The sequence below is a fragment of the Anolis sagrei genome, chromosome 8, assembly GCF_037176765.1.
Source record: "Anolis sagrei isolate rAnoSag1 chromosome 8, rAnoSag1.mat, whole genome shotgun sequence".
Classification (NCBI taxonomy): Eukaryota; Metazoa; Chordata; class Lepidosauria; order Squamata; family Dactyloidae; genus Anolis; species Anolis sagrei.
In genome coordinates this window covers 20691562-20715661 of record NC_090028.1, presented here as the reverse complement: position 1 = coordinate 20715661, position 24100 = coordinate 20691562, and the positions used below count along the sequence as shown (strand labels likewise).

General features: G+C 40.6%; 1 protein-coding gene across 1 annotated transcript in view; it reads left to right on the top strand.

Moving 5' to 3' along the window:
- The first annotated feature begins 1433 nt into the window (after positions 1–1433).
- The window catches only part of CMTM4 (CKLF like MARVEL transmembrane domain containing 4), a 32714-nt gene continuing 10047 nt past the window's right edge, over positions 1434–24100 (top strand). Inside the window, exons 1-3 of the mRNA XM_060788005.2 lie at positions 1434–1843; positions 16792–16968; positions 22452–22550. Coding sequence (XP_060643988.1) covers positions 1655–1843; positions 16792–16968; positions 22452–22550 — 465 coding nt within the window. The 5' untranslated portion in view covers positions 1434–1654. The remainder of the gene's footprint in view (positions 1844–16791; positions 16969–22451; positions 22551–24100) is intronic.

Below are 24100 nucleotides of genomic sequence, written 5' to 3'. Positions count from 1 at the left end.
AAACATGCCCAGCTCCTTAAGCCGTTCCTCAAAGGGCTTGTTCTCCAGACCCTTGATCATTTTAGTCACCCTCCTCTGGACACATTCCAGCTTGTCAATATCTCTCTTCTCCCTCCTACCAGTAGTAGGAACGTTACCATCGCAATGAACTACAACACCTATCGCCCTACCTTTTGAAAACAACAGGCTTGTTAACATGTGTAATTTGCATTTAGAATGTAGACCAGTGTTTCTCAACCTACCTGATGCTGTGACTCCTTAATACAGATCCTCATGTTGTGGTGACCCCCAACCATAATATTATTTTCGTTGCTGCTTCATAAATGTAAATTTGCTACTATTACAAATTGTAATGTAAATAACCAATATGCAGGATGTGTTTTCATTCACTGGACCAAATTTGGCACAAATATTCAATACACCCAAATTTGAATACTAGTGGGGTTGGGTGAGGGGTTGATTTTGTCAATTGGGAGTTGTAGTTGCTGGCATTTATAGTTCACCTAAAATCAAAGAGCATTCTGAACTCCACCAAGGATGGAATTTAACCAAACTTGGCACACAGAAGTCCCACAATCAACAGAAAATACTGGAAGGGTTTGGTGGCACTGACCTTGAGTTTGGGAGTTATAGTTCACCTAGATCCAGAGAGCACTGTGGACTCAAACAATGATGGATCTGGATATAACTTGGCACAAATACTCAATATGCCCAAATGTGGTGTTTGGGGAAAATAGATCTTGACATTTGGGAGTTGTAGTTGCTGAGATGAACCATCAAAGAGCATTCTGAACCCCATCAATGATAGAATTGGCCCAAAGTTCCCACTCAGAACCCCCATGACCAACACAACATACTGTGTTTTCTGATGGTGTTTGGCGACCCCTCTAACACCCCCTCGCGACCCCCTCAGGGGTCCCGACCCCCAGGTTAAGAACCACTGATGTAGACTGTTCAGTGGAGAGAAGCCATTGTCTTTCTGCTCTGCGTGTTGGCTTTTCTAGGGTAATGTGGTATCTGTATTCGTTTTCTTTACAACTTATATTTCCTCCAAGGAGCTCAAGATAGTCCCCAGATTTCACCAGGCATGGGCACACTCTAACACAGGCATGGGCTAACTTGGGCCCTCAATGTGTTTTGGACTTCAACTCCCACCATTCTTAACAGCCTCAGGCCCTTTCCTTTTCCCCCTCAGCCGCGAAAAGGAAGGGGCCTGAGGCTGTTACGAATGGTGGGAGTTGAAGTCCAAAACACATTGAGGGCCCAAGTTAGCCCATGCCTGTGTTAGAGTGTGCCCGCCACTTTAAATCCTGCGGCTGCCTCCCGAAGGATTCTGGGGCGTGTAGTCCAGCGAGGGGCCTTTCCCATACGCACTCAGTGAGGTCCCAGGCTGCTCAAAACGACAATCCCCAGAATGCTCCGCGGGGCAGCGTTTAAAGCGGTAGGCACCCTTTTCTGTGTGGGAAGGCGTCTCCTGCTTCAGGGCGGGCCTCCCTTTCCGTCGCCGCTGAGGGGAAAGAGGAGGAGGAGGAGGAAGGGAGGCAGGGACGGCGTCTCCTGAGGCAACAACATGCCGCCCGGGCCTTCCTCCTCCTCCGGTTGAGGAGACCCAAAAGGAAGGAGTGAGGGAAGGCGGGCGGGCCGCTCTGCCGCCATGAGGGGCGCCGCCGAGGAGCTGGAGGGCTTCGACGGGGAGGCCTCGAGCAGCTCCATGATCTCGGGCGCCAGCAGCCCCTACCAGCCCACCACAGAGCCCGTCGGGCAGCGCGCCGGCATCCGGGGCCTCCGCTGCGACGCCCAGTACCTGCGGAGCGCGCCCGGGAGGCTCAAGGCGGCGCAGGCGGTGAGTGGGGGCCGGCCGGGGAGGGAGGGAAAGAGGGAGGGAGAAGGGCAGGCCTTCCTCTTCTTCCTCCTCCTCCTCTTTTTCCTCTTCTTCCTCCTCCTTTTCTTCTTCTCCCTTCTCTTCTTTTTCCTCCTCCTCTTCTTCTTCCCCCTCTTCCTCTTACACCTCCTCTTCATCTTCCTCTTCTTCCTTTTCCTCCTCTCCTTCCTATTTCTTCTCCTTTTCTTCTTCTCCCTTCTCTTCTTCTTCCCCCTCTTCCACCGCCTCTTCTTCCTCCTCTTCCTCTTACACCTCCTCTTCTTCTTCCTCCTCTTCTTCCTCTTCCTCCTTTTTCATCCCTCCTCTTCTTCCTCCTCTTCCACCTCCTCCTCTTCTTCCTCCTCTTCCTCTTACACCTCCTCTTCATCTTCCTCCTCTTCTTCCTTTCCCCCCTCCTCTTCCTCCTCCTCTTCTTCCTCTTTCTCCTCCTCCTTTTCTTCTTCTCCCATCTCTTCTTCTTCTTCTTCCCCCTCTTCCTCTTCCACCTCCTCTTCTTCTGCCTCTTCCTCTTCCACCTCTTTTTCTTCCACCTCTTCTTCTTCCTCTTCCACCTCCTCTTCTTCTTCCTCTTCTTCCTCTTACACCGCTTCTTCTTCTTCCTCCTCTTCTTCCTCTTTCTCCTCCTCCTTTTCTTCTTCTCCCTTCTCTTCTTCTTCTTCCCCCTCTTCCACTTCCACCTCCTCTTCTTCCCTCTCTTCCTCTTACACTTCCTCTTCCACCTCCTCTTCTTCCTCCTCTTCCTCTTACACCTCCTCTTCTTCTTCCTCCTCTTCCACCTCCTCTTCTTCCTCTTCCTCTTACACCTCCTCTTCTTCTTCCTCCTCTTCCACCACCTCTTCTTTTTCCTCCTTCTTCCTCCTCTTCCTCTTACACTTCCTCTTCCACCTCCTCTTCTTCCTCCTCTTCCTCTTACACCTCCTCTTTTTCCTCCTCTTCTTCTTACACCTCCTCTTCTTCTTACTCCTCTTCTACCTCCTCCTCCTCTTTCTCTTTTTTCATCCCTCTCCTCTTCTTCCTCCTCTTCTCCCTCCCCTCCCTTGGAAAGATCTTGGAGTCTTCGTGGACAACACATTGAACATGAGCCAACAGTGTGATGCAGCAGCTAAAAAGCAACAAGATTACTTTATGCATAGATGGTTACTCTCTCTATCGATCTGTCAGAAACTACCAGAACAAATTGTGTTCTCTTCTTTCCTTGTGTTCCTTGCGGTTCGTTGCTTCTTGAACTGTGGGTCTTGACCACAAATGGGATCTCCTTTGGCTCAATGTTGGGATCCTGAAAAGTTTGGCCACAGGGAAAGTTTTCTGAATGTCACCTTGTGGCTGATTTAGACCTTTATGCAAATCCGGTTGTGCAGTGTTTACAGTGGTCTCTGCAGAAGATGCTTCAGCTGTATTTCGTAAAAAAAGGAAAGGAAAAATCAGCCTGTGATTGTTATCAGTAATCAGCAATGGTGATTTGTTATCAGTAAATGTTTGATTTCATACCTATTATATAAATTATATATACCTTTTGGAAACATATTGGAAATTACAACCTTTTTCGAGTCTTCTCTAGTAATTTATCTATAATCCTGTTGCTTATTTATTGTATGTGTGTCCTGGTATGCAGCTTTCTTTCCTTGCTCTAGTTTTTTCCTGAGAAATTTTGGCTATTCTCTAAAACAGGGGTCCTCAAACTTTTTAAACAGAGGGCCAGGTCACAATCCCTCAAACTGTTGGAGGGCCGAATTATAATTTGAAAAAAAATGAATGAATTCCTATGCACACTGCACACATCTTATTTGTAGTACAAAAAACCTTTAAAACATTACAATAATTAGAATGAAGAACAATTTTAACAAATATAAACTTATTAGTATTTCAATGGGAAGTGTGGGCCTGCTTTTGGCTAATGAGATAGGATTGTTGTTGTGTGTTTTCAAGTCATTTCAGACTTAGGTTGACCCTGAGCGAGGGCTGGGTAAATGACCTTGGAGGGCCATATCCGGCCCCTGGGCCTTAGTTTGAGGACCCTGCTCTAAAAGGTCATACACGTCTAAAAAACAAAACAAACAAGTGTGTTCTGGGTTCCAGAAGGATGCAGTTTCTTAACTTCAAACATTTGTGAGAGTGATGATAACCAATTTTTCATCTCTTTCAAATATTTAGATTTTTCTTTTTCTTGTTCTCAGATTCAATCCTGCTAGGAAGGTAATTGAATTAGGGTGTGTGCAACAGAGCACTTAGCTAATAGGTGACATTTTGCATGTTTGTTGAAGTTTATCTAGCTTTGCAAGGTCATGTTTTTTTACTGGTTGAAAAATAATAGGTAGGAGGTACTCTACTCTCTTCTGAGGCCTTTCTATGGTCCCAAGATATGTCTGGTGACTTTGTTTGCAGCATGTTTAATCTTGCTTCAACTGCTAATGACCTTATTTGTGACTCTTGTCATTGATTTAAAACAGAGATGGATACAAGGTAGATCAGAATGTATTGGTAGATGTCTCAATAGCCACTTGTGATTTTCACTTATCGAACAGTATGAATGACATAAAATTTCCTTATCTGTATAATGTTAAAGGAGACCCTGGTAGTGTAGTGTGTTAAACCACTGAGCTGCTGAACTTACTCACCAAAAGGTTGGTGTTTTGAATCTGGGGAGCTCCTGTTGTTAGTCCCAGCTTCTGCCAACCTAGCAGTTTGAAAACATGCAAATGTGAGCAGATCAATAGGTACCGCTTCAGCGGGAAGGTAACGGTGCTCCATACAGTCATGCCGGCCACATGACCTTGGAGGCGTCTATGGACAATGTCTACTCTTCGGCTTAGAAATGGAGATGGGCACCACCCCCCAGAGTTGGACACGACTAGGGGAAACCATTACCTTTTGGCTCAAGATCCTGTTGACGGAGCTGGGGGTTCTAGTAAATAATGCCTAGTAGATATGATTAATCCAACCATTGTGTAATGTAGTGTTACTCTTCCAGGTGTTTTGGACTTCGGCTTCCAGAAATCCTAGCCAGCTTACCAGTTGTTAGAAATTGTGGGAGCTGAAGCCCAAAACATTTGAAGGAGCACAGTTTGAGAAACTCTGCTTTAATGTATCTAATGAGGCAAGTGCCTTTACCTATGACAGCTTTTGTTCCAGTAGACCAGGTAGAATAATATGCAATGCTTAGACACATTTAATTAGAAGGAAGTCTAATGTTAATCAAATGAATATGTTTTCTGGAAAACTGCCTAGAATGGCAGCATCGAAATACTTGTATCTTTTTCTGTTTGCTTTGAAATAGGAACAGATGCAACTATAGAACAACTGGGAGTTTTTTGTATACTTTAACTACTAAGATGGGAATTTAACTTAGCTACTGTCGACACAAGGACTCTCTGGTGGCACAGTGGGTTGAACTTCTGAGCAGCTGAATTTGCTGACCGAAACATCAGCAGTTCGAATCCAGAGAGCAGGGTGCGCTCCCGCTGTTACCCTCAGCTTCTGCCAACCTAGCAGTTTGAAAACATGCAAATGTGAATAGATCAATAGGTACTGCCATGGCGAGAAGGTAACAGTGCTCCATGCAATTATGCTGGCCACATGAACTTGGAGGTGTCTATGGACAACGCTGGCTCAGAAATGGAGATGAGCACCAACCCCTAGTGTCGGACACGACTGGACTTAACTTCAGAGAAACTTTTACCTTTACTGTCAACATACACTATCTACAACCATTTTTGCTTAAATCAACAGTATTTAGACAGTCTTGATGTTCAAGGTATATTGAAAGCCATAAAAGGGTTGAGGTTGGTGGATGGGGAAAAAACCTGAGGGTAGTGGTTGATCCAGGTGCCTATATGTTAATGGAAACATACCTAATTCAAATCCCATTGTACATACATTTTTCACTGCCTCTGTTGCCCTTTTGGACTGTAACCAGCTTTGTTGTTTGGTTCCTCTTCTGCTGTTCCTCTTTTGTTGTTTGAGTTCAGTTTGGACTTGCTTCTTATCCAGAGCTAGTTAGCTCCCCAGCTTTTGGCAGTTGGGGGAGGAAGTAACTACCTACTGGCAACTCACCAAGTTGTGTTTGCTCCTTTTCTTGTCCTGTGAAGTCGTTTTTTTGTTCGTAGGAGGTTTCTGTGTATATAATTCAGCTTAAGGAGACCACATTCACATGTTGTTCAGGTAATTTATTTTTGTTTGTTTAGATTTATAAACTCATTCCCTTGTAGCAGATCCTCAAGGTAGCTCACTGTAGTTAGTCGCCACATTCATGGGTTTCTCTTTTGCAGATTTGACTAGTTTTGTTTCTTTGCCTTTTTGTTTGTTGCATTGATGCTGCTGAAGGTAAAGGTTTTCCCCTGACTTTAAGTCTAGTCATGTCCAACTTGGAGTGTGTGTGTTGTGTGTGTGTGTGCTAATCTCCATTTCAAAAACGAAGAGTTGGCGTTGTCGTAGACACCTCTAAGGTCATAAGGCCAGCATGATTGCATGGAGTGCCATTACCTTCCTGCCAAGGTGGTACCTATTAATCTATTCATATTTGCATGTTTTCCAACTGCTAGGTTGGCAGAAGCTTGGCCCAACAGTGGGAGCTCACCCCCACTCCCTGGATTCAAAACGTCAACCTTTCGGTCAGCAAGTTCAGCAGCTGAGGATTAAACTGCTGCTACTTTTGTCTTAAGTCAACCTTGTGTACCTTTAAAAAAGAGTTTCAAGATTAGATATACAGATTACAGTGAAACAAAATGTGTTTTCTGACATAAAGCTAAACAACGATTTACTGTTACATGCATGAACAGCTTTCAACAAAGTTAACACGAAAATAATAAAAGCCTTCCCACATCAGGCTCAGAAATACTGTGAATCAAAGCTTAAGGTTCTCCTGCATGAGAAGGCACTGAATCCCTTGGTTCTGGCCTCTATCACATTTTCCATATCAATGTTGGTACCATCAGTTTCCAGTATGTCTTCCCAACTGGCTACTAAGAGATCCTTGAATCTGAGGTCAGTTCTGAGGCATTGAAGATGAAGAGTGTGCATTTAGCCTCCCTCTCAGCCGCTGATATTAAATTTAGTTTCCCCACCATAAGGGAAACTGAAAAAAGCAAAAGAAGAGGAAGAAGACTATGCACACTCAGGATAGTGCTGAACTCCGGTGATTTTCAGAACTCCAGTGGTGGATCACCACATCTTCAAACTGTGTGATTCTGTGATATCAAACCACAAACATGTAGATTATTAGTATTCGAGTTACCTCTTTTGAGGGCTCTGTTATCAATAGTGAGTTCAGTATCAACTTTATGCTCTGTCCAGAACTTCCCAGTGGTCCTATGTCACACTTCTCTATCTTCAGAATACAGCTTTCACATAAACTCCTGCTCACATGGTAGAGTTGAATGTATTGTGTGAATTGTGTCGCTTTGTAGGTTTTTTTCAGGCTATATGGCCATGTTCTAGAGGCATTCTCTCCTGACGTTTCGCCTGCATCTACGGCAAGCATCCTCAGAGGTAGTGAGGTCTGTTGGAACTAGGAAAAAGGGTTTATATATCTGTGGAATGACCAGGGTGGGAAAAAGAACTCTTGTCTGCTGGAGCTAGGTGTGAATGTTTCAACTGACCACCTTGATTAGCATTTGATGGCCTGGCTGTTGTTTGGTGTGGCTTGTTAGTGCCTGGAGCAATCTTTTGTTGAGAGGTGATTAGGCATCCCAGATTGTTTCCTGTCTGTTGTTTTACTGTTGTAATTTTAGAGTTTTTTAATACTGGTAGCCAGATTTTGTTCATTTCCTCCTTTCTGTTGAAATTGTCCACATGCTTGTGGATTTCAGTGGCTTCTCTGTGTAGCCTGACATGGTGGTTGTGAGAGTGATCCAGCATTTCTGTGTTCTCAAATAATATGCTGTGTCCAGGTTGGTTCATCACGTGCTCTTCTATGGCTGTCTTCTCTGTTTGAAGTAGTCTGCAGTGCCTTTCATGTTCCTTGCTTCATGTTTGGGCAATGTGTGCACGATATTGCGTTGATCCATCATAACTGAGCCATTACTGGTTATCACATTGAAACCAGTATTCCCATAATAATAATAATAATAATAATAATCTTTAGGAGCACCTGAATGTTTTTGATTTGATTTGTTTTGTTTACAACACAGGGATCTATATTTTAATGAACCCTACATGTTTTTCTATATATTGATTTAGTGTTAAAGTCAGAAGCTGAAGCAGGCTTTCAGATGTTGCCAGCATAAGACTGAAGTTCTCACTATGGTCTGAGATTTCTGGCTTCTGCAGAATTTGAGTCAAAGGGTATCATTCTAATGAGTCATATTGCTATCCCAAAAGGAGTCACATTGTCTGTACAAATGCTTTCGAGACTATCTTTCTTGGGATCAAATACAAAATGTGGAATTGCTTACACATTTGTTTTATACTGCCTATATTGCTAATTTTTAGTCTCATTTAAAACAGGAGTGGGAATTGGTTGGCCTGCCAGAGGTTGTCAAAATGCAGTTCCCAGAGGCCCCATCCACCCAATCCAGTAGTGAGGAAAGCTGGGAATTGAAGCTAAACAACATCTGCCGGGATGCACAGTTGCCACCCCTGTTTTTAAAAATGCAGCATTTAAAATGGAGGCTTGTTGTATTAATTATTGATTAATTTTCGCGGTTGATCTGATCTTTCCAGATGTGCTTTTGTCTTTTAATATAACTATTTTTCTACTATGATTTTTAAAATTGTAGGTTTTCTTGGGGCATTGAAATAATGGGTATACGTCGACTAGATGTTTGTGAATTCTTGAAGAGTTATTGATTCAAAATTAACAGTCTGAACCAACCACACATAATGGCAGAGGATAGCTTGCTTTGCTTGCTCATTATAGTGGTTCATTCTGTGCTTGCCCTTTTATTTATCGTGTCAGAAGCAATTTATTTCTTTACTTACTTCATTTCTACCCCGCCTGTTTTTTGACTCAAGGTGGCTTACAAATCTGGCAAAAATTTAATGCCACACAGATAAACACATCTCATCAAAATATAAAACAACCACGGAACAACAGACTGGTTCAAGATTGGGAAAGGCGTACGGCAAGGCTGCATCCTCTCACCCAACCTTTTTAACTTGTATGCAGAACACATCATGCGATGTGCGGGGCTGGATGAATGCAAAGCTGGGGTGAAAATTGCTGGAAGAAACATTAACAACCTCAGATATGCAGATGACACCACTCTGATGGCCGAAAGCGAGGAGGAGCTGAGGAGCCTTCTAATCAAGGTGAAAGAAGAAAGCGCAAAAGCCGGGTTGCAGCTGAATGTCAAAAAAACCAAGATGATGGCAACAAGAATGATTGACAACTGGGAAATAGAGGGAGAAAATGTGGAGGCCGTGACAGACTTTGTATTTCTAGGTGCGAAGATTACTACAGATGCAGACTGTGGCCAGGAAATCAGAAGACGCTTACTTCTTGGGAGGAGAGCAATGTCCAGTCTCGATAAAATAGTGAAGAGTAGAGACATCAGACTGGCAACAAAGATCCGCCTAGTCCAAGCCATGGTATTCCCTGTAGTCACATACGGATGTGAGAGCTGGACCATAGGGAAGGCTGAGCGAAGGAAGATCGATGCTTTTGAGCTGTGGTGCTGGAGGAAAGTGCTGAGAGTGCCTTGGACTGCGAGAAGATCCAACCAGTCCATCCTCCAGGAAATAAAGCCCGGCTGCTCACTGGAAGGAAGGATACTAGAGACAAAGTTGAAGTACTTTGGCCACATCATGAGGAGACAGCAAAGCCTAGAGAAGACAATTATGCTGGGGAAAGTGGAAGGTAAAAGGAAGAGGGGCCGACCAAGGGCAAGATGGATGGATGGCATCCTTGAAGTGACTGGACTGACCTTGAGAGAGCTGGGGGTGGTAACGGCCGACAGGGAGCTCTGGCGTGGGCTGGTCCACGAGGTCACGAAGAGTCGGAGACGACTGAACGAATGAACAACAACAAATATATAAGCAATTAAAATACATATCAATCAATCAATCAATCAATCAAACAAACAGATTAAAAACAATCTAAAATGCAGAGTTAAGAATAGTTATAATGTAGAAAAAACCACAAAGTTAAAAACTTGGCATTATGCTAGATTTCCTTTGATCAGAAGCTGGCCACCTGGAGTGCCTCTGGTGCATGTGGCAGGGCTCAGGTTGCATTGTAATAATAATAATAATAATAATAATAATAATAATAATAATACTTTAATTATACCCCACTCCATCCCCCCCAGGGGGACTCGGTGCAGCTTACATGAGGCCATGCCCATCAATACAATACAAACAATATAACACAAAACATAGTAAAACTAAGCAAAATACATAAAATGCAAAATCAAAATAATATACGACACAACAATATAAAATCAAGCATTAAAAACACAGAAAATTTCACTAGGCAGGGCCAGATGTAAGGATAAAAATTTTAAAACACTGGGAGATAGGACAGTGTAAATTATAAAGAGGAGGCTCTGGGAATGAGGAAGGATTTCATTGCACAAACCATAAAATAAAGTGCTTCTAAGGACATTTTGTGCAAAGTGTGGTCAGGGAGAATCTTACATTCAATTATTGAAGGCACATTTGAATAACCAGGTTTTCAAATTCCTCCTGAAGATTGCCAGTGTGAGGGCTTGCCTAATATCTCTGGAGAGTGAGTTCCAGAGCCGTGAGGCCACCGCAGAGAAGGCCCTCTCTCTCGTCCCCGCAAGTCGCACTTGCGATGCGGGCGGGAGTGAAAGAAGAACATCTCCGGAAAATCAAAGGGATCGTGTGGGTTCGTAGATGGAAATACGGTTGCGCAGTTAGGAGGGTCCCAAACCGTTCAAGGCTTTGTAGGTCAAGACCTGCACCTTGAATTGGGCCCGATAGATAAACTGCAGCCAGTGGAGCTCCTTAAACAGGAGGGTTGACCGCTCTCTGTAATTCGTTCCAGTTAATAGTCTCGTAGGTGGTCTGTGGTTTACTTTTCTCCACACTCGCATGTCATAGACTCCACTTTGTAGCCCCATTTTTTAAGGTTAGCTCTGCGTCTTGTAGCGCCAGAGCGCAGCCTGGTCAGTGCATTCGAAGTCGCCCAGTCTTCTGTGTGCCCAGGAGGGAATCTCTCATTTGGTATCAGCCGCTGATTGAGGTTGAGGGTTTTTACCTGCCACTCTTGAACTCTTGCTTGCTGAGGTGTTCCTGCGAGTATCTCTGTAGATCTTAGAAAGCCATTCCTTGATTTAAGTCATTGGCATGCTGGCTGATATCCGAACAGAGGGTGGGCCGGAGATGTCAATGCCTCGGTCCTTTCATTGCTGGCTGCTACTTCCCGGCGGATATCAGGTGGTGCAATACCAGCTAAACAGTATAATTGTTCAGTAGTTGTGCTGCACACCACCCTCTTTCGCATGCTACCAAACTAATTTAGTATGTTCACAACTGTTTTGAAAATATCTTTAATTTTATAACACCCTTGTTTGGTAATAATATTGTTTTATCTAAGCTGCTATCTCAGTTTATATTTTTCTTTTTCATTTCTGCTGGACAGGGTCAGGCAGGATGTTCACTGCTATCACATGCATTAGTTCTGACAATATTCTTACCAGGCATTTTGCATAATAAAAACCCCTATAGAGTCATACATATATAATGTGGACATTCACATACATGACGGGTGAAGAAACTGGAGCAGCCGCAATTGTCTGGCTGGAAATAACACAAAGCATATCACACATGATCATCGCAAGACTGAGCCGCGGTGGTGTAATTGGTTAAACCCTTGCGCTGGCTGAACTGCTGATGTGAAGACCTGAAGGCTTTCGGAAACTCTGGCAGCTAAAAAAAAGAAGGACCATAATGAAGGGCAAATAGTGTAGGAACCTATTTTAACCTATTGGACCTATGGAACGCGAACACTGACCATGAGATTGCTTACTGTTGTGCTATGGTGCTATATATTGATGTTTTTAATCTGTTAATTATTAATTACTGTTTTTATATCTGTATGTATTTGTATAAGGGCATCGAATTGTGCCGTCTGTGTAAGCCGCCCTGAGTCCCCCCTCGGGGGTGAGAAGGGCGGGGTATAAGTAGCAGAAATAAATAAATAAATAAATAAATAAAATGTTGGCGGTTCAAATCCACGAGACTCCCGTCTGTGAGCCATCTTCCAATGCGGGGACATGTGAGAAGCCTCCCGCAGGATGGCATCCCCTAGGCAACGTCCTTGCAGACGGCCAATTCTCTCACACCAGAAACAACTTGCAGTATATTCTCAATTTGTTCTGACACGATAAAAAATCGCAGAAAGTTGCATAGAGGAAATGTGTAGCTCTCACTTCATTGTAATAAGACTGTGTGTAATATTAACGTGACCATTGTGGACAAGGAAAATGCAAATTGTCTACATGGTGGCAGTGTCCATAGGTACAATATGAAAGAACTTCATTGCATGAAGTGTTGGTGGAAATCTATCCCAGTGATGCTTAAATACCATCTTTACTCGAGTGTAATGTGCCATTGAATCTAATGCACACTTCAATTTTACAAAACCCAGAAATGTTGTGGGTTTTTTTTTGTTTTTGGTGGTGAGCATAACACGCTGTGGCAAAAAGTGCACTCTTTGTAATTTGGCCAAAAAAGGAGTGCCTTACAGTTGCTGCCTTCTTAGAATTACTTCTTTAAAAACAACAGTGTTAGAATACCAAAGCGTCCAACAATGGAAAAGAAAACATTGAGGTGTGATGTAGAATGAATCCACTTTAAGTGTCCTGGCACAATGCCATGGAATCATGTAGTTTTACAAGATCTTGAACCTTCCCTTCTAAAGAATACTGAGGGCTCACGAAACTACAAATCCCAGGATAAAATAGGATTGAGCTGTAGCAATTAAATTTGAAGTGATATCCCTGAAATAGGAGGCTTGCTTTGCCTTAACACTATAATAATAATAATAATAATAATAATAATAATAATAATAATAATTTTTATTTATTTATTTATACCCCGCCACCATTTCCCCAAGGTGACTCGGAGCGGCTTACATGAGGCCAAGCCCGACAACACATCAATAAAACAAAAAACAATAAGCAAAAAACAATACAATTAATATAACTCACATATAAACAGTAACACGCAAGGATTTAAAAAACCTATGGTTGGGCCAAATGCAATAGTTTAAAATTTAAAAAATAAACACTGGGCATGAACGGAGGTAGGATATATCTGTTAGTAGGGTTTTAAAAGAAATGAAGGTAGAGCAACCCAGCGAGTAGTTAAAGTGCTAAGATTATCATATAACTCGAATCTAATGTGCACCCTAATTTTGGCAAGTTCATTTACATTTGAGTAAATAAATATGGTAGTTTCCCTTTTGAAAAACAGTGCTGCCTTTAAGGCCTGTTACTAAAGCTATTTGTATTTATCCCAACTATTTTAACTGTGGGTAAATGAAACGACATCATAAGGTCATGGGACCTACTTTGAAATGACCAAGCTAAATTAGAACAGTACTACCTATATTTGAATGTAAGAGGGGTATTGAATACATTTAAGGAGATGCTAATTGAATCCTCCCACAGCTCAAAATACTCTACATGATTGATAATGCTGTGTCACCAGGTTTAAAAAATAAATTATGGCATCGTGACATTCTTATTGAAACATTGTGGGTATTCCTCAGGAAAAAGCTTGTCTATTCAGTGGTTTTCTATAATCATGAGTTAGGACGTCACTGAACCACACAATAAGTCTTTTTGTAGACCCTTTTAGATAAACAGGAAGGCTGTTAGAAATAATAATTATAATAATGGAGCCATTTTCAATTGCTGGTGTTTCTCAATTTATCAAAAACTAAATGAATGAAATGCAGCAAATTAAATAGAGAAAAATAGTGGTACTAATCCCTATAGAAGCAGCTGTTGACATTAAATATGTATTGCAGTAATATGGTATTGCAGTACCAACATCAGGACTTATTGTGGACAGTGGGTTGTTGTAAGTTTTTGGGCTGTATGGCCGTATTCCAGAAGCATTCTCTCTTGACATTTCACCTGCATCTATGACAGGCATCCTCAGAGGTTATGAGGTCTGTTGGAAACTAGGAAAATGGAGTTTATATATCTGTGGAATATTCAGGGTGGGAGAAAGAACTCTTTGTCTATTGGTTGCAAGGGTGCCTGTGCAACTTAGAGTAGAAGCCCTAAACGGTTCCGGCCCAAAATACCTTGCAGACCGCATCTTGGCCTACGAGCCCACGAGGACCTTGAGATCATCCGGGGAGGCCCTTCTCTCGGTCCCATCTGCCTCACAGGCACGCCTGGCGGGGACGAGAGAGCGGGCCTTCTCGGTGGTGGCCCCCCGGCTGTGGAACGCCCTCCCTGCTGAAGTTAGACAGGCGCCCTCCCTGATGGCCTTTCGTAGGAGCCTGAAAACGTGGCTCTTCGAGTTGGCCTTCAACTGAGTACTATATCCTTGGCAATGACGACCGGAATGGACCACGACTATGAGACTGACTATGACCCATGATACGACGAAGCGGATTTTTAGTATTAGTATAGTATAAGTATATGTCAAGTAGTAGTAGCATGTTATGTATTGTTCTGATGACTGTAAATTGTCTTTTCCATGTTGTTGTTCACCGCCACGAGTCGCCCCTTGGGCTGAGAGTGGCGGTAAATAAGTGCAAGTAATAAATAAATAAATAAATAAATAAGGCACCCTCCCCAAGTTATGAAGACACCCTCCCCAAGTTATGGAAACATCAGGAGTGGTGCCAAGGGTTGGCCAAGAGCTCTGTGGTCACAGCTACAACAGCAACAGGAGAACAGGGTAAGGGACACCACCCAGTCCTGTGCTGCATCAGGACAGAGGTGGGCAGTGCAGCCATCCTGCGGCCTGGTGTAGAGTATTGCACTCTGGACCAGCCCTGGATTTTCCTGCTATGGAGATGCACCTGGAAAGGCTAAGGACTTCATCACATGCAAGTTTCCATACATTTCTAAAACCGTTCATAGACAGAGCCCACCATATGATGCAGACAGACTTCCAGCTGCCATCTGTCAGTGAACTGTGCCAAAAGTCAGAGATATTAGTCAAGCCCCCACGCTAGCAATCTTCAGGAGGAATCTGAAAACCTGGTGTAACGTCTTAGGAGAGAGGAGGGACGATTTATTATTTATTACTCTTAATGGTGCCACCAATGTGTGATGTGAGGTATTATTGGGAGATATGGCACACTGGACGCAGAATTAATGGAGATGAGGCAGTCTTCAAACAAAAGAGAACAAGTTTATTGAGCACAAAGCGTGTGGTTGCAAGTTGTAACTTTTCTTATAGAACTCAGAATAATGCTTGGTTAGTTGAATGTTACACTTTTTCAGGGTATACAGTATCTTCTTGAGGTGAAGCACTTATTACAGAACAAAGTTCCAATACAGGGATGTCTCCCTTATCTGATCCTCCCTTGATCAGATACTTAATAAGCTTATTCTTTAGCCTTTCTTTAGACTAACGGAATACTGGTTATGTTTCCCTTATCAGACTCTCTGGCTAAGAAACTTCCAGTAGCTTAATCTGGCTTTCCAAAGCCTCGAAACTTTGCTTCACAATTCACTCTTTTACAGCTATAACCTCCTAATCTTTCCTCTACCAATTCCTCACCCTCCAATCTTAACTCCTGACTGCTCACTCCTCTAACCCTAAACCCTAACTCTGACTGTTCACTCCTCTGAACCTAAACTCTAACTCTGACTGAACATAAACTGTCGTTTTTCAAACTCTCCCCTCTAAGCTCCTCCCACTTCTCTACAGCATCGTCTCCATGGTAACGCACTCCTCTCAGCTAGGCCGCTCCAGCATTAGTGCCACCAATCCAAACACAAATACAGTTAAAATCATACAATTTATAATCAACTTCTTTACACCTGGCTATTCCAATGTGCCTTTAGTGATTGAATGTAAGAACTCCCTGACCAAACTTTGCACTAAATGTCCTTAGAAGCACTTTATTTATGGTTCATGCAATTGAATCCTCCCTCATTCTCAGATCCTCATCCTGATGATTTATATTATCCTATCTCCCAGTTTTTAAAATTTTTAACCTTGAATGTGGCCCAGCCCAATGAAATTCTCTGTTTTTAAATGCATGTTTTATGTTGTCTGTGTCGTTTATTATATTATTTGCATCTTATATATTTATGTCTTGGTATTGTTATGTTTTTGTATTACAATGTATGTACTCCACTGATAGGCTTGACCTCATGAAAGCCGCACTGAGTCCCCCTGGGGGAGTTGGAGCGGGGTATAAATAATAATAATAATAATAATAATAATAATTATTATTATTATTATTATTATGCTTTCATATAGTTTTATTGGATGGAGCTAGGTATTTATAGTGTGCCTTAGATATCCACTGGAATTTGGCTGCAAGACCCCTGTAAATACGAAAATTCATTGATGCTCAAATCCCATTATATATACAATGGCATAGTAAAATGATGTTCCTTATATAAAATCAAGGGGGAATGTTTTCAAGCTTTGGATTTTTGAATTTGTGGATGCAGAATCCCTGGATATAGAGGACTGAGTATTTTGGTAAATTGCATTTACTAGTAATTCGGAATTCAAAAATATCTTTAAAAAAGTACTGAATGGAGATATAAGTAATATATTCTTCATAGTAGTGGAAGAACTAGTGACCTAATTAACTTATGGCCCATTCCTATATGAGTTCATTAAGTGTGCACAGGGCTGAAGCCTTAAAATATGAGACATCTTGACTTTTCCATTAAAACCAAGAATCCTATTGAAATCATATCACTCAGTTTTGGCTGTCAAAATCCCATTTCAGGATCATTTGTGACTTTTCAGAATGTTTCTGGAGTATTTATATTTTTTCATTTTCTTTCTCTTAGGTTTTGGCACTGATTTCCTTTATCTGCATAGAGACGATAATGGAATGCTCCCCTTGTGAAGGCATTTACTTCTTTGAATTTGTCAGCTGTAGTGCATCAGTAGTTACTGGAGTCCTGTTACTTATGTTCTGTTTAAATCTCCATGCAAGAATACCACAGATCAACTGGAACATTACAGTAAGTTCTCATCCAAACCTTCACTTTATAAAAATAGCTGAATAAACAGTTGAAGTTTAGACTTTAAGCTCTACCAGCTTCATACAGAAACTTGAGATGTTTCATTAATGTTTTTTGCACCAAGGGAGTACATGTGCTCCGTTAAATTCAGTATGAACCCCACTGGCATAAGAAGTGTCGTGAAACATTGCATGTTAAAGAATATAAAGCTGAAATTGTATTATGAATATTTTTTTCCTGCATAAGACAGGATTTTCTTTGGTGCAAGTCTTTATTGTTCGTGCTTGAGGAAAACACAGCCTACAGTTTTCAAATTGTGCTTAAAATCAACATATGGTTTTAAAAATGAGTAAAAATTGAGTTAACCTTTTAAATCAATAAGATGTTGATAAAGACTGGGCCCTATTTAATATACAAGGAGGTGCCTCATGCATTATTTATTATATCCTTTTTTGAGGGATGTGGAGGGTGGTGCAGTGGGTTAAACTGCTGAGCTGTTAAACTTGCTGACTGAAAGGTTGGTGGTTTGAATCTGGGGAGCGGGGTGAGCTCCTGCTGTTAGCCCCAGCTTCTGCCAACCTAGCAGTTTGAAAACATGCAAATGTGAGTAGATCAATAGGTACCACTTCTACGGAAGGTAACGGCACTCCATGCTGTCATGCTGGCCACATGACCTAGGACAGTGGTTCTCAACCTGGGGTCCCCAGATGTTTTGGGCCTTCAACTCCCATAAATCCTAACAGCTGGTAAACTGGCTGGGATTTCGGGGAGTTGTAGACCAAAACACCTGGGGACCCACAGGTTGAGAACCACTGACCTAGGAAGTGTCTATGGACAATGCCTGCTCTCCGGCTTAGAAATAGAGATGATAACCCCCACCCCACCACCCAAGTGTCAGACACAACTAGATTTAATGTCAGGGGAAGCCGTTACCTTCATTTTAAAATAATGTAAATGTAATAATAACAAGAATAGAATAAAATAATAAATGTAATAATAATATTAAATAGTGTAAAATAATAAATGTAATAATAATAGAGTAAAATAAAGATAATATAATAATAATAATAATAATAATAAATAGAATAAAATAATAAATGTAATACATAATAATAACAGAGTAAAATAATAAGTAACTTTGACTTGAGTATAGGCCGAGGGGGGCTTTTTCAGCCTAAAAAAAGGCTGAAAAGCTCAGCTTATATATGGTATGTTAAAATGCATAAATAACAGTCAGCACTCTCTGTCTTTAAATTTTTTTTAACATTCTTTAAAATCAGTCTTTTCTTATCCCTTTGTTACCACTTTTTGCCCCTTTTAATAGCCTGTGAAGTGGTTTTTGTATGTAGGGATATAAGGATATATTTAAGAGAAAATCTTATGATGTGCTGTAATATTTTGGCATTGCCTAAATCTGCTTGGCTCTTGGCTTAAGTCTAAGATAAACAAAGGACCTGTAATTGTCAGCCCTATAAGAAAATCATTGTGTTTATTCTGAATTTTTAAATTGCACTTTGCAAACTGCAAGATCAGCTGAGCTCATATTCCCTCCCTTCAACAGTTCTAGCCTCCATATTGTAATGGAAAATTTTGGCATGCCTGAAAACTCACTCAAACACTTTTTATAATATCCTAAGGTATAAATGCTTTAGTAGCAAATACAAAGGTAATTTTCAAGTTTATTTTCTCCTAGTGTAATTAAATATTTTATTTTAGATGTAAGAATTATATAGAGTCATAAAAAAGAACTGGGTTATTTCTAGATCTTGGCTTCCTTTGTCTGGTATATGGCATGGAGACTGGAAAAATGGTTTTACTCACCCATATCAGAAAAAGAACCAGTTTGTTTATACATTTTATCTATTATCTACATTGTTATATATATATTTATCACGTCAGAAGCGAATTGAGGAAACAGTTATAATGTATTTAAAAACACAAACAAAATTAAAAACTTGGCATTATATTAGATTTCCTTTGACAGAAGCTGGCCACTTGGAATGCCTCTGGTGTTACTATCAGAAGGTCCCTCATTGGGAATATATCAGGGCTCAGGTTTCATTGTAGTAGGTGGTCTGTGGTTTGCTCTTTACTCTGTACTCGTATGTTGTGGACTCCACTTTGTAGCCCCATTTCCTGGGGTTTGCACTTTAGGAAGCAGGGTATTGGGAATTGCACCCAACCAATTGTAGCTCTAAGGCTGCGGAAAAGTATTTATTTACTTTTTGTGTCAGAAAAAAATTCAGGGTAGAGTTAAAATGCATTGAAAAACAAAAAGTTTTTAATAACTTGGCATTACAAAAAAAAAAAAGGAGAAATTTTACAACTAAAGTTTGAGTTTAAACCGGAATGTTTTTTACTGGGGATTACAGATTTCCAATTTTTTTTAAAAATGAAGAAAATATCTTGTTTTACCTTACCACAGCAGCTAGAATATGCATAGCACGATTTTGGAAGGCAGAAAAAACAGCAACAATGGGAAACTGGATTGAAAAAGTTGTTGCAACTCAGGGTAGTTTTCACCTTGCTCCAGACACCACCACACGAAAGCTGTAGGTTTTGTAGTTTATTGAGAAAAAGGCAAAATCAAAACAGAGCATAAGAAATGCATAAAATCCATAGGCAGGTCAAAGGCATAAATGCAAAGACACAGTTCCCAAGATCCAAAGGCAAAAACCATGAAGCATAATCCTTTAGCAATGGTCAAACTAGAGTCCATAGAACATAGTTGAAAACAAGGCCCAAATCCCACTCAGGAAGCCAAAAGCGTGCTGCTAAAAGCCAAAGTTAATCCACAGAAGTTTGCATCGGAAGAGCTACATTGGACTGACAGCTCCTGCTTGTCAGCTACAAGGCTAAATACCCTTTGCAGACATGAACACATTGCGTTGACCCTTGGCCTCCTTGGCTTCTTGCTTGCTGGCCAAGCAAGTGCTTCTCCGGAGCCTTAATTGCAGACGATCTTGCCTGCTCATTAATTCATTATCTTCAAGGCTATGCAACCCCTTATCTTGGTCCAGCTGGACCGGATCACTGTGGGAAGGCAAAGACATCTCCACCTGGCCGTGTGGGAATTCACACTCGTTATCAGTCTCACTAACATTCTTTTCCCCTGAGAACTGACTGACTGTTTCCCCTTCAGCAGCCCCACCGTCAGGCCTGTCTGAAGCATGTACAGAAATCTGTAACCCATCATCCTCATCCTGTAGGAATTCAGGCTCACAGAGCTCAGCTTCAGACTCAGAGTCAAGCTGAGCCACAACAAAAGTGATGGATATTGTGAACATGGACCTTTTGACTCAAAAACGTGCCCAAAACAGATCAAGATCAAATAGAACAGACTGGAGTAAATTTATTACATTTCTTAAAAAAGAACAAATACAAATGATTGTAAAAGCAGAATAAAGAATTATCTCGATTAAGACTTAAAACACATGCAAGGTGGCAGGTATATCAGGAATATTAGGAAAAGGAATTAAATAATACCACTAGAAGCAATCTGGAAGTGACAAGGAAAATTGATAAATGTATGTTTGTCAGGTGAGTTTTAAGGTGATTGTTGTATTGCTCTTTCTTTTACTGTTTTTTTATTTCTTTTCTTTCTAATCTTTATACTCTCTCTTTATGATATTCATCTACTTTCGCTGTTCTAAAAACTAATATCAATGTATAGGTATGTATAGGATATTTTAAACATTTGTGTGTACAAAACTTTTGTTCAGTGTTCAATGTTTTTTATGTTATTCATCAATAAAAACCATTAAGCAAAGAAAAAAAAACCTTGGCATTACGCTAGATTTCCTTTGACCAGAAGCTGGCCACCTGGAGTGCCTCTGGTGTCACTGTGAGAAGGTCCTCCATTGTGCATGTGGCTCAGGTTGCATTGTAGTAGGTGGTCTGTGATTTGCTCTTCTCCGTACTCACATATTGTGGACTCCGCTTTGTAGCCCCATTTCCTAAGATTCACTCTGCATCTTGTGGTGCCAGAGCGCAGTCTGTTCAGTCCTTCCGAGTCACCCAAGTCTTCTGTGTGCGTAGAGGAGAATTTCTCATCCAGTATCAGCCATGGGTTGAGGTTACGGGTTTTAGCCTGCCACTTTTAGACTCTTGCTTGCTTGAGATGTTCCTGCAAGTATCTCAGTGGATCTTAGGGAACTTTTTTCTTGATTTAAGTTTAATAATAATAATAATAATAATAAAACTGAAATCAAGAAAAAAGTTGCAGAGTAGCTAATATAGGAAATTGAACGATTTGACAATGGAACTGGACAATGCTTGATAATAATGAGATGCTAATGATGTTGTTTTTATTGCTTTTGTGGTCTTTTATATTGTTTAATGTTTTAATCTGTATTATGTTTTTATATGTACTGATTTGTTGGAAACCGCCTTGAGTTGGCTGAGAAAGGCGGTATACAAATATTTATTTATTTATTTATTTATTTTTACCCTCTCACCATCTCTCCTGGTGGCGCAGTGGGTTAAACCGCTGAGCTGCTGAACTTCTGCTAACTGTTGGCTGACAGACAGGAGCTCACTCTGTCTCACGGATTCAAACCATTGACCTTCAGGTCAGCAGTTCAGCCATCACAAAGGTTTAACCCATTGCGCCATTGCGGCTCCTTTTTCTTTCTGTTGATGGAGGTGAAAGCATCACAGAAAAACTGTTTATCTTTTTCTTGACACTCAGCAAAACGTTTAGAAATTCCTGCAGTTTTATTTCATAGATTTAGCTGTTGCTTAGGAATAAAGTCCAAATGTTTCCACGTTCGCAGCATTCCAGACCATGCATTAACCTATTGCTAGGGGCATAATTACAGTTCTATGGAGGAAATTTGTTTGGAACTTTATTGACTTACCAAGCCAAAAATAACCAAAATCAAATGTGGAACAAAAATTACAACACATATAATTTTGTAAAATCAGCATACACACATACACATACAATTGCCAACAAATTCAGGAATATAGACTATGTTTCTGAACTCTTGATTCCTAAGAATCCTAAAATCACCACAACGACCATTCTCCATTGTGTGGAGAATATTTGTACATACATGTCAGTGCACTATCTGTTCTTTTTACTTCTCCCTCCCAAGTCAAAGTACATTATAAGTGTCCTATATTATATAATACAGTGGATGCATGTGGTAAGCATATGAGTAACATTCTGGATTCCAGTGAGCTAGCAACAAAAAAGTAATCTATATATACTCCATAGCTAGGTCATATAACATTTTTGTGGCTGGAAGAATGGAGGCTGGGTTGGGTTAAGTTGCACAGAAGCTCACCACTTGGAAGTGAAGAAGTGTTTTTTTAAGTTTTTAAAAAAGCATTGCTGAAAAATGGTATTTCTATTCAAAATAGTGAAGAATTTATCTATAACGGTCGCATTTGCTTCTTCTGAAAACTGCAAAATTCTGCTGTATACAAATATTTGGCATTTTCACCATGAAATATCTTCCCTGATTCTGTTTTCATAGGATTTAGTCAATACTGGACTCTGCACTTTCTTCTTTTTCATTGCATCGGTAGTACTTGCGGCTCTTAACCATAAAAAAGGAGCAGAAATTGCAGCTGTGGTAAGAGAACTTTCATTCTTTTGAAAGAAAATAAAAGTGGAATGTATATCTCATCACTGCTTTCTGTTTTCCCAGTTTATAGACTAATCCTTTCAATCACTTAAAGGTGAAAGAAATGGCTCCAATTTGCTCCAATTTGCAAACAATGGGCAGACCATGTGCTTTGTGCTTTGTGCTTTGCCTTTTGTTGCAGCATGCTTAGCCAACTGATACTTGACAAGTTCTGAATCAAGGAGTCACAAGGTAACACAGGGATCATTAAAGCAAAATCTATATTTTTAATCTATCTATTAATCTATATATCTGCCTCTGCCAGATACTGCACTTCCACTCCGTTGATTCATGTCATGCTTCAGAATGACATGTTAAAGAGCTAGTTGTAATAATATTTATTTATTTATTTATTTCCTATAAAAACTTTGCATAAATTAGTATAAAACTGATAAAAACAGAAGGAACACAAGTGGCTAAATATCTTATGACCAAAAACAGGCAATAGCAACCGCATTGTCTGTAGCCTCCAACATCTCTTCATCTGTACACGAGGCAGGACATTGCGGACAAACATACAGATGCGTTGTCTGTTCTGTTCCACAGTCGCACAAGGTGGAGGATTCTTGTAACAACCATTTTGCCAAGTTGTTATAGTAATGTTATTTTTTCTTGGGAAAATGTTCATGTGTTGGTTGTAAATTACTATATTCTAGTAAGCGAATATTGGATGAGCATTCCCTGTTTAATCGCTAGGGACCAAATAGCATTGTTTGTTGATTTGTGTATTATTTATGTTTTATGGCTGTACAATGCTTTGACATCTCTGGATAAAAGAAATAAATATAAATTGAAAAATTGTGAATAAGATATAAACAAAACCTGATATGTTAGTGATCCTTCCCCAACTATCAGTCTTTCTACTTAAATCTGAGAACGTCTGAGAAGCACATATGTAGGGCTGATTAGGGTAAATTGTAGGGGTGATAATGAAATATGATGTATATACTCAGCTTGATCAGTTTATCAGTTTTATCACGTCTTATCATATGTATTTACTGTATTATTATAAGTGTCTTATTTTAACTTTCTACGTGGAGTCTGATCAGGTCTTGTCAGGCCTTGTTGTTCTGTTTCTTATTGTGATATGGCCTAAGGGCTAATTGATAAAATTACTACTATTACTACTACTTAAATCAATCTTTTGGAGTCGTTAATCTACAACAACTAACAATTACGGAGTGACCACTGGCATTTTGAGACAGAGCCATTCCTAAAATAATTCTGAAGATCAGAGTGAAAACTAGATTCTTGTGATCCTCAATATTATCAACCTATTGTCTGTCATATTACCTTTGACTTTTGGACTCAAAATATTTTAGACCTGGATATGGAATGTTTAGATTAGATTTGGCTTTGAAAAAGAGATGCAGTATAGCTGGGAATGCAGTAGTCTATACGGGATGTAACCAGAGTGTGGACCACTGTGGCCAAGTCCAACTTCCCAAGGTACGGGCGCAGCTGGCGCACCAGCTTTAACTGTGCAAAAGCTCTCCCAG